This window comes from Numida meleagris, chromosome 3 (genome assembly GCF_002078875.1).
Source record: "Numida meleagris isolate 19003 breed g44 Domestic line chromosome 3, NumMel1.0, whole genome shotgun sequence".
In the NCBI taxonomy this organism is placed as follows: domain Eukaryota; kingdom Metazoa; phylum Chordata; class Aves; order Galliformes; family Numididae; genus Numida; species Numida meleagris.
In genome coordinates, this window is record NC_034411.1 from 13,183,491 (window position 1) to 13,200,370 (window position 16,880).

Sequence of the window (16,880 nt, forward strand, 5' to 3'; positions counted from 1 at the left end):
TTTTTTTGTTCAAGGGTTTGGGATGTAGGTCTGAAAGAAAAAAATCAAAGCGAACAATGCTGCCCCACTTCCCTTCCCTGGTTTGGGTCCATATTTTCTAGTTGTCTTCTACTACGCTCAGGATAACTATTGGTACACACGCATGTACAACAAAGTAACACTAAGAGATAATTAAATTTCATGTCTGGATAAAAGAAACAAAACACATTGTTTCTCAGTTGTACTTATCAATGTGGCTCAAGTTGCTCATCAAAAAAACTTAATAGAAAACATGAATGAGTCCCATAAATCATATTTAACATTGGAGTGGCATGTAGGAGTCCCCACTGAGGCCTCACATAGCACATGCAGCAAGACAGTCCCCAGCATCAGACTGAATATAATAATATAGATGAAGCAATGGTATGAAGTATTATCCCAGTCACACACATGAATAAAACTAAAATTAGTGAAAGAAATCAAATTAATACTTATTCTTGGGAACTTTACATAAGTTGCATGATTTTTCTTAATGCTACATTAGCAGTATCATAAGCTCAATCACATAGGCTAACCTTCAGATCTCAACACTATTACAGTAGATGCCCAGCAGATCAGAGAGGTCAGACAGGGCTACTCAATCTGCTGAACAGAAAAGAACTCATTAGACAAGTGGGGAGGCTTGCCAGAAGCCAGAAGATGAATCAGATACTATAATCTAACTGATAGAAAACAGACAGTGATAGGACTTCAGGTCTAGTCTTCTACCCTACCATACATGAATTAAATCTTCTCCCACTGTCTCATTTCATGACTTCTGTATGATGCAAAATTTGCAGTGTTTCCAGGGTAGCAATGTAGCTGTCTTACAGATTCTACTTACACAATCATAAAATTGTTTGACCTGGAAGCGACCTTTGAAAGTCACCTAGTCCAACTGCCCTGCAATGAACAGGGACACTAGATCAGGTTGCTCAAATCCCCATCCAGCCTGACCTTGAATGACTCCAGGGACAGAGCATCCCCCACCTCTCTGGGCAACCTGTTCCAGTGCCTCACCATCCTTACTGTAAAAAACTTCTTCCTTATATCCAGTCTAATTCTTCCCTCTTTACTTTGAAACCGTTTCCCTTTGTCCGATCACAACAGATCCTGCTACAGAATCTGTCCCCTTCCTTCTTATAGCCCCCCTTTAGATTCTGACAGGCCGCACTCAGGTCTCCCCAGAGCCTTCCCTTCTCCAGGCTGAACAGCCCCAGTTCTCTCAGGCTGAACCCCTACACTGTAAAACATTCGCAGTAATTTTCCAAGTACACAAAAGGATAGTATTCTCAACCTGAAATACAATTCCTTGATTAGACTTGCAGAATATTGCTCTACATTTTCAAATGGACCGTTCTGTTCTGTATGTCAGAAAGTTTTAGTAAAAATAGCAAGGATCCCTTTCCGTGTTACACATGGGAGTACTGATTTCCCATTTGAAGCAGCTATTTTTAAGGAATGATGATGGTTTTGAAATACGCTCTTCTGAGAAAGTTGAAACTGGGGTAATAACCAGAGAAAACAGGATCTTTGTAGTGCATAACTATAAAGCCTACCAGAATCTTAGCACAGAAAGCAAAATCTAGCTCCCAGATCAGCAGTCTTCACTATCTACTAACAAAATTCATTTTTATCTGATTTTGTGGATCTCAACTATTAAGCTTTTGCTGTTCAAGAGTACCTATGATACGGACTACTTAGTCCAAGACATGGCCAATTCATTACAAACCCCTGTGACACATACTCCAAAAGGTTCCCAAAGGACCAGATTGGTTTAAAGCATACAAATTGCATGTTTGTGCTACTTGAGTCTTTTGTTTGGATTTTAATGCTATTTTGGGTATAGCAAGAATCCCAAATTGTTACAAATTTAGGAAATTCCGTTACCTTGCAAGATTACAGGAAAAAAAAAAAAGAAAATTTCTTAATAAGCTGCAAATGGCATAAACCAAAAAATTGCGATACTGTATTAAAAAAAATCAAAGTTGTAAGGGGGCCTGTTTAACACCTGACAAATATATCTAACACAAGTAGCAAGAACATACATAACACTTTTTCTAAAGCCACAGAAAGTGTTCTCAAAACAAATGATTTATTTACATACTCAAGAAGCACTCAATATACAGTGTGTATTTGCTTGAAGGCAAAAAGTGTTAAAATTAATGTTAAGTAATTGAGCTATTAATCATTCTTATTTTTTACACTGATGCTAGCAGACTCAGATTCTATCTTCAGAGAAAATGTCCACTGATAAGAAACTGAGGAAAACAGAATGGTCTTTCAAACAAAAAAAAATCTTTAAAAGGTCAACAAAGAAAAAATTAAGGAATTTTAATACTTTTCTTTTTTTCTTTTAAGAAGAAAACCATAGCTTATAAACATAGATCTGCAGCCAACATTTGCAATTAATCTCACGGTTTCTGCCTCTATTAGTTCTTGATGAGAACGTGCACATGAAACGTACATTTTATTCTTCAAAGACTTTTTCAACAACTAAGACAACAGCAATTTCATATGGAGCTCAGTTCCTTCCCTCACCTTACCATAAGAGAAGGAATCTACTACTAACTTTCACACAGGTATGCGGAAAAGCAAGCCACTCCTGTAATCCTGAGCTACAGCTTTTTGCAGCCTGATATTAGGATCCTCTATCTGCCCGCCAAATCTAAATGGTATTTCAGAATCAAGCAGTACTTAACATATATGACATATACAACACTGTGATTCATTTACTCAAAACATTCATTCTTAGAAAAAAAATCTGAACAGAGTACACCAACTTTTAAGAATAACTGTTCTCTCTATACAGTTATAACAGCATTTAAGAACTGTAGGAGATCTTGGAAAGACAAACCGTAATTCTTGATCTTGTTGGTTATGCACAAGCAAAATATGTAATAAGCAGAAGTGCGCAGCCTAGGGGAGAATTACTGTTCAGTGTTTTAGGCTGGTTTCCAGAACAAACCACCCAGCTCTGCAAACCCCCAAGATTTCTGAGCTCATGCTGTGGGTTAGCCCCTCCAGATAGTCTCTAAACCCATATGTCAATCTCAAGAAAATACAACAGACTTACAAAAACTCTCAGTCAGTTGTTACATGTTTAAAGAAAAGTGAGAACAAAGAAACAACTTTCCTTCTCTACTATTTTAAACCCCTATAAATGTCTCCACAGAGGGTAGCCCAGCCATTGCAGCAATGTTGCAGTGAACCAAACAGGAGGGAGCTGAGGTGATTCAGGTGGATGGAAGAGGAAATAAGCCAGGAAATCAGTGGCATTACGGTGAAAGCTGGTGACTGGCAGAAGGCAAAAGATGATTCATGATAAATACCAAAAAAGCTGCTTTGTTAAGTTCCAGCAATGAAGGAACAACATGTTAGGGATTAAGGATGCAATATGAGGAAATAAGAGAAACAGAAAATGCATTCTGTATCAAGGCATTCATTTCCAAACTCAGGTCATAGCCACTATCTATTACAACAAAATGGAAACTTGTACACAATAAGAATATGCACAGAATGTGTGCAAAAATAATTATCAGAAATGTCTGCATAAGGTTTGGGTGTGAATTACCCAACTGACAAGCAGAAGTTAGAGACCGCTCAAACATCATTCCATGAACCTTACCATTATATGCTTCAGCTTACTTCTCAGTCAAGCAGTACAATTTCAATTAATTTTAACAGTTTGCTGTTGGAAGCTGAGGAACAGACTTCTCTTCAAAAAAATAAAAAGTCTGACAAATTCTTTGAACAAGAGGAATACAGAAAATTATTATCAAAATCCCAAGTTAGTAAAATCTTTCTGCACTAGTCATCAAAATCTCTCAGATGCACAGCAACTAAATAAAAGCTTTAGCTCACTTTAGATTTAAACATTATCACTGACAGCTTTACACCATGCACCTTTGTTGGAAGTGCTCATCCTCTCAAAGTCTGCTAAGAGGAAAGAACATCATTCAGTGAAAAGTCTACAATCTGAGCTCAGATCTGTATTAAACACCAGGACAAACTGGGACAGCAAGAGAGTGAGAGGGGAGAACAAAATGAGGGAGGTGAAAAGATGATGACAGATGATAATATCTTAAATAACCACAAATGAGATCTTCTGAATGCTGCTAAGTAGTTATATTTAAATCAACTGGAGTGCTCTTATAAGAAACAACTACTAAAATCGGTAAAAGATTACTCAATTTGTCCCTCCTTTTTGAAGATTGCTTCATCTGGAAACAATTTTACACACTTAAGCACTTACATTGCAGTTATAGGGCTCTCTGTACTACTACTATTCTTCATCTACATTTTGCACTATGAGAAGTACATGATGTTTTAATGAAGATATGCTCACCTTGCTTACTGGCATTAAGACAATTCAGATATTAGTTTTATTTCACTCCTTATATACATTAATATTTGGTCTCATTTACCAATAAATACTGCTACTGAATTAAGATTTTTCAGTCGGTTCCATGCAGCATACTTTTGGCCTTTCTCCAGAGATTTTAGTTTATTCACTCAGCAGTATGCATGAACACTGTAATTGCTCTTTCCAGTAACAAGACTTCACCTTTATCAACAGATGATTTTCATTTACAGTCCTAACACTCCTGCACCAACCATTGTGAGCTTTTTCTGAAATTCTCCACAGCCTTCTCTAGTCTTAATTGAAATAACTGTGTCAGATTCCATTTCATCATTTGTCCACTTCTCTGGAACGTCACTATAAGAAACAGCAGACAGCTATGACATTTTTTGCCATGCAGAAAATCAATCAGTCTGTTTGCAAGCTATAAGAAGAAACTAAGACAAGTTCTAACAAACCACACTGCAGCAATCTCCCACATTACCACTCTCAGGTATCCTCCCTCCCCTTTTGCAGAGCTTTCTGCCCCCACATCAGGTTGGCAGAAAGGAGCACACACCCCAGATGCTCCCACTCATTTGGTGCATTAGCTGAAAGCCCGATGAAGTTTGATTTGTATGAACCCATAAGACTGCATAACAACAAGATGAGGTGCAGGCACACAAAGCTTTTGGCAAATTCTGTTATATAGGAGTGGTGATATCCAAGGAGAAGTAGTAGACACCTGTGACAAGAGAGAGTATTTTAAAACTGCCGTAGCTTTCTTCTTTATGACCAAGTCAAAAACAACAGTATCATAGCACTCTTTAAAACTACACTGACATTAAAAGGGAAATCTCATCCTTATCAAACGCACAGTCCTGCCAAAAGCCACTGCACCAATGTGAGCACTTACGCAGCCACATGGTGAGAACCAGGCCACTAAAGTCACCCAGCTGAAAGCTAACCATGCAAACAACAACAACAACAACAACAACAAAAGAAAACCCAAAAAACCCTTGTTTTCAGAGAAATCAGTGAACTGATCCAGCTCCTCACATGCCAGCAGTGACGGATGCCAAGGACAAGAACGCACAGCTCAGAGAAGGGAAGGCAGGAGGCACTTTGTGGTTCGGTCTTGCATCAGATTGAGTTAAACATGAAAGATCAGAGGAAAAAAACAAATTTAAGAAAATGACAAAATCTTGAAGTGTCAAAAGTGGAAACTCAAAGAGAAAACAGAAAATTCTTCAGCTATTCAACCACATGTGGTATATGGATAGGACTTGCTGGTCTGCAGTTTCCCCTGCAGTGAACCCTCTTAAAAAAACTGCCAATCTACAGCTCAACATTGTTTTCCTCTAGCTATGTCTCCAAAAATGACCTAATAGAATTTCGCATAATATTTGAAAACAAATGAAAAATAGATTTTATGAAATCTAGAAGTTGATAATGAATCTGAAAACTAAGCAAGTATTAAAAAGGCAATGCTAGTGCGCATTTTGGATGTTACCTCTAACTGAGGGTAATTATCAGCTGCTACTTCAAAGGGTGATCCTGCTATCTTCTTCCAAGTCCTGGCTGCATGCTCATGCAACACTTTTTGAGTCACAATCAGCAAGTCTAGGGTACACTATGAGTTGGTTAGGTGAACTGAAATGATGGAAAACTAATCCTCCAATTTAGCAGAAGAAAAAAAAAAGAGAAACTTCATAAATAAATAATTTTCTTCTAGATCAGCTCAATGAACTAATTCATTCTTGGCTGAAGAATCACTTGGTTGGTCCACTGTAACCAGAAAGGAAAACAGTACAAAGCTGGAACTAGAGGGAATATGGACTGCCTTTTCAGTAGAAACTACAGCACTTTAACTGTGATATTATAGATATACAAGCAGTTTATAGACTGTGAATTGTATTCCCCAGCATTTCCTCCTTCCCCTGCTCTATTTGATATCACTTTAAAGTTCTTAAGAAAACTAAATTCACACAAAATCTTCTAGTAATGGTTACAAATTGTTCCTGCCTGAAAAAAAATGGTTTTCATACTCCCTTGTAACAAGCATAATGCTGCAGCAGCACACACTCTAATATCGAGCTCTGTGTTAATTAAACCTAAGTGTGCACGTTTTCATGGGAGAAACAGAAGCCTCTTACCAGCATAATCAAAATCCAAGCAAATTATGTCACTTGCGCTCTTATAACATCTGTTTTAATAAAGAGAATTCTGCAATGTACATAACGTATGTCACAACAATTTATAAAATCAGACATATATGAAGATGATGAAATGTTACTTCTTTCACTCTTGGACAATTAAAAAGCACAGGGCATATCTTTAGCACTTTTCTTCTCCTATTGTACCTATGTATGCTTTGCTTTGTTTTATTTTTAAGAGCAATATTCTATAATTTTCTCTGCAACTTAATAAGGCTTAGTGGAAATGTGGAGATATTTTTAATCAAGTCAGGATCTCCTGCTCCCCACTTTGCTTTCCGATTTCACATGAATGGCATTTTCAAATTTCCACTTCAATATCGTCATTAGCTTAACCTCCCCTTATGTATTCCCTACAATCACTTCCTCTCATAGATTCTAGTATAAAGCCGATGTAGTTATCAATGAATACTCCATTGTTAGCACATTTTCAAATGCTCCCAAGCCCTCAATAAACCTTCCACCCATTTCCACTGTTTCTTCAGATAACCCATTTCCAATTTTCCATTTTAGCTCTCTACATAATAATCAGCACAAAAATGTCGGCATTTTTGCAGAGATGACTGATCTCTCTAGAGCTCTTTCATTTGCCTGGGTTTTCTTTTCTGCCATATTCCCAAAGCGGTCTTCTTTTTGAAGATAAAATTATTCAAGATTACAGTTTTGCAAAACAGGAAACAATGGCTTTATACTTGTACTTAGCACTAATAAGCCAGACTATTCTTCCATCTTTTCCTTGAGACTTCCAATTTGCCTAAGTATTTTCAATAACTTGCTGTAATGCTACCTTAAAAAAGAAATTTCTTCAAAAATGATAATTACTGCCTGCAGCCTGTTTCATAGATATGACCACACCCATTTCTAAATAGATTTTAGAAAAGAGAAAATTACGTATCAGTTGATCTTCTATTTTATTTCAGATCTACTCCTTAGAAGAGTTCTCAAATCTTTAATTAAATTTAATTTGACAGAGTATGCCTAAGCCACCATTTCCTTGGTCTCACAGGATGGATCGGGAGACTTTGAAATGCTTCTCTGAATACTTTGTGCATGCAATTTGTGCTTTTGAATATCTCAGAAGCAATATAATGATCATCTTTCCTAAGGTGTAGAACGTAAGAATTTCCTTTCTTATCTGGCTACATCTCTTGAAACTCTTGGTTTAATCACTGTATATCCCAGGAGAGACAAAACAGATCAGGAATGAATGCTTGCCCCAAACCATAAAACTGCATAAAAGCAGGTATAAAACAAAAATAAAAATTGTTAAGTCTTGACTAAGTTAATTGCAATGACAATAAGCAACGCTGAAATGTGACGAAGTCTCCACTAACAGAGTCAACTATTTTTATAAAACACAGATAGACCCTCAAATGAGGGGTGTGAGCTGATTAAACACAAAAAAGATCTTAAATACAATATTATGAAATGAATGATTCAAACCCAAACAACATACAGAGGAAAACAAAACACATGCCTCATTTTTAGCTCATGACAGAATACACTGGAGTCTATCAACAGAAAGGTCTTCTGGGTGGTCTTTTGTAGTCTAGTTTAGAGTTTGAGCACACTCAGTGCTAAATTGCATAGTGAAAAGCATACACACAAAGTGCAGATCCTCAGTCTTTACGTCTAGAGTGACAAAAAAACCTGAAATGACCCTCACTTGCAATCATACACCCACTCGGTTTGGCAAAGTACTGAACTGTACTTTAAAAAAATTTATATGAAAATTTGAAAAATTTAGTATGAAAAATTTAGTATTAATATGCTGTAGAAATACTGGAGCAACAAAACAGTCCACAGTAAGCCCCTTTAGTGTGGCAAGAGTTAAGAAGGTACTCCAGAACATTTGCTGAGGGTCTGCTCACTTCTTGTCAGTTTTTCAAAGGGAAGATGACTTTATCTTCTTCTCTCCTACCAACACACTACACTGAACATGCCCACTTGTTGTATGTGCACGTACTGTGTCCATTAAGTAAAGCAAACTGCCAAGGCTTTAGTACTGATTTGAGTATGATCCCACTGAGATTATTTCTTGTGGGATTTTTTTTTGTTTGGTTTTTAAACACAAATGTTTAAAGTCCCTTTTTAAATGACTAGGACTTCCCCTACATCAGATCAAACTTCCAAATAGTCAAGCTAACGACCATATCATTCTATTTTTCATTTGCCTTCTTACTACACAGACTCACAGAAAGAAACTAAAAAGAATATTTGTCATCAATCAAAATTAAATACAAGCAACAAAGGAGGAAACGATATTTTGTGAGAGATTCTTAAACAAGAAATAACAACTATTTCTCAGTCCAAATGCAAAGGCAGGATTTTCTACTAAAAGCATCTAAATAGTTTTTCAAGACAATACTGAGAAAATAATAATTTTCAAAATAGAAAAATACTTGCAAAGCAGTTAGATTTATTTCTTTCTGAGAAAACGAAAAGTATTTCCTTACTGCTTTGACATTTAAGGATATTATGAAGATAATAAAAACTGCATTTAGTATAGCAAATACAAACCTGCTTGATATAAAAAACTACTAAGTACAATGTTTAGATTTTTTTAAGATGTCAAGTATATTTTAATCTAAGACAAATGACTATCATAACTATCATCACTATCACTATCATACTCATAGAGGTCAATGCGTAATGCTGACTCTTAGAGTGAGCACAGAACAGACCATACGCTGCACCACAGGCCACCTGGGCCAATGTGAACACTCCTGAGAGAACTGGCAGTTAACTGCAGCATGAAATTCATAAGCCTTTGACCCTTATAAAGCCTTCAAGATGAAATATTTAAGCAGAATTGTTTATGGTATTTAAGTACACACCACTGCCTTTTTCTCCATAAATGCTTGGGGACTTTTTTTCCCAACAGGGCCTAGCACTGTCTCATTTGAGCTGTCTTGCAAACCAAATGCTAAGAAAACATACAAAAAAGCCACTGACATTAGAATCTGATCCAGTATCCTCTTGGAAAGTAATATGGTACAAGGACAAATCACAAAATTCTGAGACTTCCGTGGCTCAGAAAATGTTGTGCTTCCAAAAATTCTTGTCTGCTTCAAGCAATCACTTAAGGATCTCTTTTTGAATACTTAGCACAACTGTTAATGTGGCATTTTGATCACAAGATGATGTTCACAAATACGCAGATAATTACAGCTATATATAAACATTCATCTTACCACTGTAAGTTTTGTACATACCAATGCATCATTTTCACATGTCCAAGCACTTGGATTAAATTCAAGTTTACTGATACAAACAACAAATTTGTCTGGAAACATACGTAGTTCTGTGCAAAAATAACCAGAAAGAAGACAAAAATTATACACATATTAAAAAACATATACTGAAAACATACATGCATTTCATTTTTGTTTTAAAATCATTAAAAAAATAAATTAGTAAGTCAGAGTAAGTTTAGTTCCCAAGAAAACAGTCACAGCTGCAGATTAGTCCGCACATACCTCCGGACAAATATACCAGACAGAACCTACAGAAAACACACTTAACCATTTACTTTGTGCTATTCTGGTGATTGGTCTTTTCATAACAAAAGCTGTTAATCATGCCTGTAACACAGCACGACATATTCCATCAGGATTTGATATAATAATTCAGTCTACAGACAAGTGTTTCCAACTCTTGACTACAGTGAACTTAAAGTAAATAAATTAGTAAACTGTTAATGAATTATATATTTTACTCAAGTTCACATAGTTTGTTGTGAACGCAATCAAATCTCTATTTAAAAAGGATTGAAAATTGAAGGGTCTCCACATAATAGAGAAAGTACTGCCTGAATGTAAACCAGTTGCCAGTGCGGATCATCCATATGGGCAAATGGTTCTCTAGAAGGTAGTGCTCCTTTACCACCACCATTAGTATCTGACAAAGCCCTCTGAGTGCTTACCAGCAGTGATTTTGCTCAAGTCATCACTATGAAAGATAGGGATGTTAATACAGATTACCTTCTACTTGTCATTGGTTGAAAAATTGTAGAAAGAATTCAGACATCTTTATCAGCACAACAACTAGTTAAGCTACTATAACTGGATAATGAATATGATGAGCCTTTCAGAAATATCAACTGTTAGCAAAAAACTGTTTCCAAGGAAATACTCATGCTGTGGCTGTGCCTTATCACCAGACTATTGTTTCTCAGCTTGTATTCTTGAGAGCTGAAGGCCACCCCCAAAGGTCTTGTACAATGGCTTGCAAACTGCGAGCAGTCCACAGGCTACTTCCAAATGGCTACAAAGAAAAGCTGGACAACTTCTGCCAAGACTGAATTTGTTATGTAGGGCTCCAATAATCATCTCTTAGGTAAGTTTACTTTAGAAACTGAGAAACCAATTACAGTACGCAGTTTTTTGTTTTTTTTTTTTCTTTTAGGCTCATTGTTTGTTAAATACTAGGTATATTCTCACAGAAAAGAAACATCAGTAATTAATATTTTTTGAGGATATGTGTTATTCTGGTATTTATTAGTAGTGAAACCAGGCAAAATGAAGCTCCTGTCTTGCTAGGAACTTCATGTAGAAGGAAAATTTTGATTGCAGAATCAAAGCCTTGCTTTTTGGCAGCGCTGGCACAGCAAGTTTATTCTGGTTAGTAATCTTTATTGTTGTACTTTATAACAATCCCACTTGCTGGCTAACAAAATGAAAGTAGGCATTCATTGACCTTGAAAAAGGTCTGGACTTAATACAGAGAAAACAATGCTTAGACACTACTGCAGATACAATTCTTCCAGGAGGCAGAGAGAACAAGTTCAATGAAATATTTAAAATCAACACTCCAGTCTCTTCCACCAATATAGAGTTAGAATGAAAAACAGTTGCTATTTGAAGAGAGATTTAAACACTCATGAATATAATGAATTTCAATTTAAAACAAAACAAAAAAAAAAAGAAATACCTTTAAAATATCCATTCAAATAGTCAATATTCCTAGGGGCAGCCAATGGATTTGTTTTACATTAAAAGAAAAATACGAAAAGCTCAACACAAAGGGCAGTGATCATTACAGTTCCTCTTTATTGCTGTTGGCAGGACAGAATTGATATCACTTCCTTACTGAGCATCTTGGCTTGAGAAAACATGAAAAAAGGATCTAGTCCAATGACATCACCCATGTAAAGATTTTATAGCATTGAGCTGAATTAAAGCTTTTTCTTGCATACACTTGTACTATACAGTTGATGTCACAAGACACTCAAGCAATAATGAAGTGATTCATACTGCAACCTCTGGTTGATTCACCCTGCAGAGACTCAGTAAAATGCTGAGTCTCATCATTCAAATAGAATTTGGTGTGACTGAGCTGATTACCCTGGGGCAAGACATACAAAAATTTAAGTTTAAAAAGAATAATAATCATATCTTAAGAAACATTTCTCATTTTTTAGACAACATATTCTAGAGTAAACAAATTCAGGCTTTAAAACAAATCTTAAGTAGATCAAAAGCTAATAACTATCAGTTCCCTTTTATTTTTACTCACAGAAATGCATAATTCTAAGTATTTGAAACTGATTTCTTACCACGATAATGTTTCCCTAGAGCACAACGAAGATTAACCCATCTCTTCATAAAGTAGGCAGTAATGTGAAAATTGTTGGCTGCAACATAAAACAAAGAGGTAATAATTGTAAAAGTCTCTTGAGCATTCTGGTCTCAAAGTGCGGTACATCTACAAAGATAGGATTAGTTGAGAGAAAATATAACTTCAGAGGAGTATTTTAAAAAGAAACTGCTCATATTGAAGTCTCAAAAACTTAGCATTTGGAATGAAAAAATCAAAGCAATTTACTAACCTTCAAGTTCTGCTATACAACCATAGAAATAAATTTAAGTCAATTAATTGATCACAGATGTCATCCACTTAACAGCCTAGTGTTGAGTCTCTAGTCCAAAAGGCTAGAGTCCTAGTTACTACACAGTTTTCCTACGTATTCTACCAGAAAACTACCAATGATCATTTACTTAACTGCGTTTCACTGCTTTCTAGAGAAAGATGACATACTCAAAGCTGATAGAAAAAAGGTTGTCTACAAAAAAAAATTCACAAAAGGCCTAATTATTTACAGCTGCATTGAATTAATTAAGAAATGCATACACTGAGACTCCTCAATATCTACAAGCACACAGAGTTAGCATGGCTGCCCCAGCAGATACCTGTAGCATACACGTCTTTTGTTTCTGTGAACAATAAAAATCCTTGTGCATCAGGAGCATGAGAAAAGGACAGAAAGGATTGTATTATGGCAAAGAGAGAATTAGACTACAACTAAGAAAATCAGTTTTTACTTTTGTTCTACTTTAATTCACAAATGACACTGAGTAAAGTTAGGACTCAATTTATAAAGGTATTTTTCAACTTAACTCCCCCTGAAACTGAAAGTTAGAATCTGTGACTCCTCCCTCTACAGTCATTCTATACACCTCAGTAAAATGAATTGGCAAGACAGTTAATGATATTTCCCCAAGCTCTGATGAGTTTTGCAATGCTTGTATTGTTCCTGTGTTTCTAAGATAGTCAGCTACCCTAGGTGCAATTATCATAGAAGAGTTCAAAAGTCAAGTGCTACTGCTGTTCTTCTCTCCAACGGTTTAAAAGGAAGTCAGGAAAGCCCATATGCTCCCATCCTAATTTCTTCTGAGCAAGTGCCAAGGCACACCTTATTCCTAAGCACAACCTGGAAAAATGCATGTCCTCTCCTACAAAGTCTACAACTCTCCTGCTTGTGCTCCTGATCTCCTGGAGCTCTCCATGAAGCACTGCTCGACATCATGTCTTGTTAAGAACTACAGTTATTGATCACAATCAAGGTCCTTGAAATTTATCAGACATCTTTTTTCCTTCCCCTCAGGAAGATACCTAAATTCTGACTTCCCTTTAAAGATCAAGTCAAGATGTGACAAGTTAAACCATCCCTTGAAAATGATGAGTGCTACAGAGAAATCTGGATGTAATCCACCATCTTTATTAACTGTATATTTATTAACTCAATTAAAGAAAATTACTTTTAGCTATTTCCAGTCTGGCATCCACAGTTCTTTAACACTGTCGGTAGGGTTAGCCAAAGCAAGGAATTTGCCTTTCATATTACTAAATTATTAGCATGATGATAGCATTTCCACTGTGATCTCTGTAATGCCAAAAAAGTAACATTCATAAGAGTACAATTTCACAAATGAATTTCCTAAAACAGAGTAAGAGTCTTGCCACCTCTGTGTGTCAGGGACACTCCTCATGTATTTTTCTTGGGAAGGAATAGAAATAAAAATGTCTGAATCTTTTGCTTTTGCACAGAGAAAAGCACGATACATCATTGCTGAAATTCTTTTAAGAATCAGGTGACACGTACATCTGACTATTTCTCATGGTGTTCTGGCATTCTCTGAGAAGTATTTAATTATATTTGATTGACTAATGGTGCAAACAAAATTTCAAATTCCTCTTCAAGGCCCTTGATTCTGCTGGTTACTGCTTTCTGGAGAACACATCCCTCAAACCTGGCAAAATATATAAGAGATGCAGACATCTCTACATCATTTTTGCAGTGTCATCTCAAGTCTGATAGTACTGTAGAGCTTTGATAGGGAATGGGCATCAGAGATAATAAGCTCTGCTCAGAGGGACTAACATTACAAAAGAATTTTAGTTTCTATGACTTGCCATGACTATTTACTACTTGACTTCATTGAAAAAGCCAGTAAAGATGATTTGCTGTGCTTATTGCTAAGACTGACAAAAATTTAAGATGCATTACATTCAAAATACCTATATTTTGAAACTATCATATAGCTATGTTTAACAAATATTTTGAAATCCTCTTGTATGTGACATCTAACCTAGCCCATAAAGTCAACTGCAGTTCACAAACTTTCCAGCATTAAAATAGTCTGGATTACTGCAGAGCTATAAAAACTGCAATAACCTCTTTCTGCTTCCTTCAAGAGAAATATGTTATCCAGTTAACCATTTTTGCTTCATGAAATATGAAGCTAAAAACTAAGAGCCAAAAGGACAGCTTGTCTGACAATCTCACGCATCTTGCAAGTTTTTAAACTTTCTACAGCATGAGTCTGCATCTGCTCTCAAATTCAGACTTGTCCACTACCAGTCCTGTTTATATACCAGCATATGCTAACATTGCTTTAGGGCAAGCGGTGAAGTATGTTCCAGGAAAGAAGGCCAGTATATACACAGAGAGGACCAAAAGCTGCTCGTCATGCTATCTGGAAGAAAGGACCAAGCAATCCAGCATTAACTCTTTAAGCATTCCTTTCAAGCTTTACCCTCAAGCTACAAAGACTGTTTTTCAGCCAGTAACAGAGAAATTTCACACATCTTGGGATCAGCAAACCTACTCAGCCCAATCTTCAATTTCCTCTTCATCATAAAATGTAGACATAGTTCCATTTGTAGAATACCAACAGAGGTAGAAAAAAAAAAAGTAGTTTGGAGGTTTGTTTTTCTTAACATTTGTGCATTCAAAAGATCAGATCCCAGTAGCAAGAAACAACCAACCAAAAAAAAAAAAAAAAAAGGAACCCCAAATGTCCCTGAATAGAAGTAATTCTAGAAAAGCCACAGTTCACTCTCAGCTTTAACATGCCCCAGTGAATGCTGCCTTTTAAGGGAACAGTAATTTGCCCTGCCTGTTATATTTCATGGTCTCAAGACACTGAGAGGAAGTATCAGACACTGACTCTGTACTGTAAAACTATCCAGCAACACTTGCTTTCCTTTCCAAAGGAGTTGCAGCCAAGCTGCCTTGATCTTCCAGGAGGCTGCCAAGAGGCGGCTGTGGTGCAGCGCAGAGCAGTGGGAAGCCCTCTCCCACGGCTATTAGCGACCATTCAGCTGGGAGCCTGGGAAAATGCCTCCGAGCTGCTGAGTTATCTGGAGCAGCCTGGCAGGTGTTCGCTTCCCAGCAAAATTTGGCACCTGCATGGCCCTGTAACAAAACTCACTCAAGTCTTCTCCAAAGCCACAGCACAAGTTCAAGGAGGCTGACTTGCTCCCTGAACACTTCCATACTTGACACGTTGCACAACACTTATATACCATCTTCAAACACAAACAAAAAACAACAAACCCAAACCCACATCCCTCCTAGCTGAGGCATTTCACGTTTCTGGCAGGTTATTCTGGATGAGGACTGTCTCTATATAAAGCAAAATCTCAAACCCTTAAAATGTGTATCAGAAAAGAGGATAAATTTATTTGGTTACAATGTGAAAATAAATATACAGGTGCATCAGACTTTCTGAACTACTTTATTTCCCATTAAATAAAATTACATTTTGCTTATGCTAATTATTCCAGATTAAGCTATACTAGTAATAGTGTTTACAGTATATAGAGTTTTTCATCTTCAAAGTGCTCTACAGACATATTATTACTGTCCTTTTTAGTGGTCAGATTTCTCCACTTAAAATTATTCATCACCAAATCCAAATTCCTGATCATTTGTAAACTTGAAAAGGAAAAAAGAAAAGAAAAAGCATTTTATTCTAAACCTACTGGTGACTATGCAGATTTCCTCCCCCAGAACAAATGCACACATTCACTTCATCTGCTCCAGGTCATGATTTCTAATTTAGACAAGATTCAAAAGCGTTTAAATGTTGCATGTAAGTTTAAGCCTGAGTCTAGGCTAAACTAGGGGCAGCAGAATGGGAAGGAAAGAACAACCAAGAAGCTACTGAGGCTTACTGAGCCTTTTCCAGTATTCCAAGTGGGTACAGAATTTCCATACCACCACCTCAGATCCTTCCTGCAGAAAACCCTATTAACTTCATAGGTAGTGACTAGAAGTATAACAGATCTTCATCTAGTGCCGATTTTCATAGACCAAACAGTGGGATCAGATCAACTTAAATAGCCGGGGATGTCACGCAGTCCCTTCCATACATTTTCCCTTCAGTTCAAAGAAGTTTTAAATTATTTTCTTAAATTTTCCTTATTGAAGTACTTGCTTGTACTTATTACTTTATGTAATGAAAAACATCAAAAATACATTAATTCTTTATTTTTGTTTTTTAATACTTAAGAAAAAAGCACTTTTGCCACAAGATCTATATACAGTAAGTGTGGCCTAAGAGAAAAGCCTGGGTGCTGTATTGACTATATTTACGTGGACATGTGTGTGTGTATGCATGCATGCACACGTCAGGAAGAGTCAGACGTAAGCTAAAGGCATTTAACACAGCACCGCGGGTGCTATTTTCCATGCACAAAACCAAAAGACTCCTCTTCTTTACAGTTCTACCAATGAC

General features: G+C 36.6%; 1 protein-coding gene across 12 annotated transcripts in view; it reads right to left on the reverse strand.

The window, feature by feature from the left end:
- SLX4IP (SLX4 interacting protein) overlaps positions 1–16,880 on the reverse strand; it is a 100,037-nt gene that overhangs the window by 30,648 nt on the left and 52,509 nt on the right. For all 12 annotated transcript variants that reach the window (XM_021390113.1, XM_021390111.1, XM_021390112.1 and 9 more), the window contains 2 exons: positions 12,134–12,211; positions 9,792–9,880 (listed from right to left, as the gene is read on the reverse strand). In XM_021390113.1, coding sequence (XP_021245788.1) covers positions 9,792–9,880; positions 12,134–12,211 — 167 coding nt within the window. The remainder of the gene's footprint in view (positions 1–9,791; positions 9,881–12,133; positions 12,212–16,880) is intronic.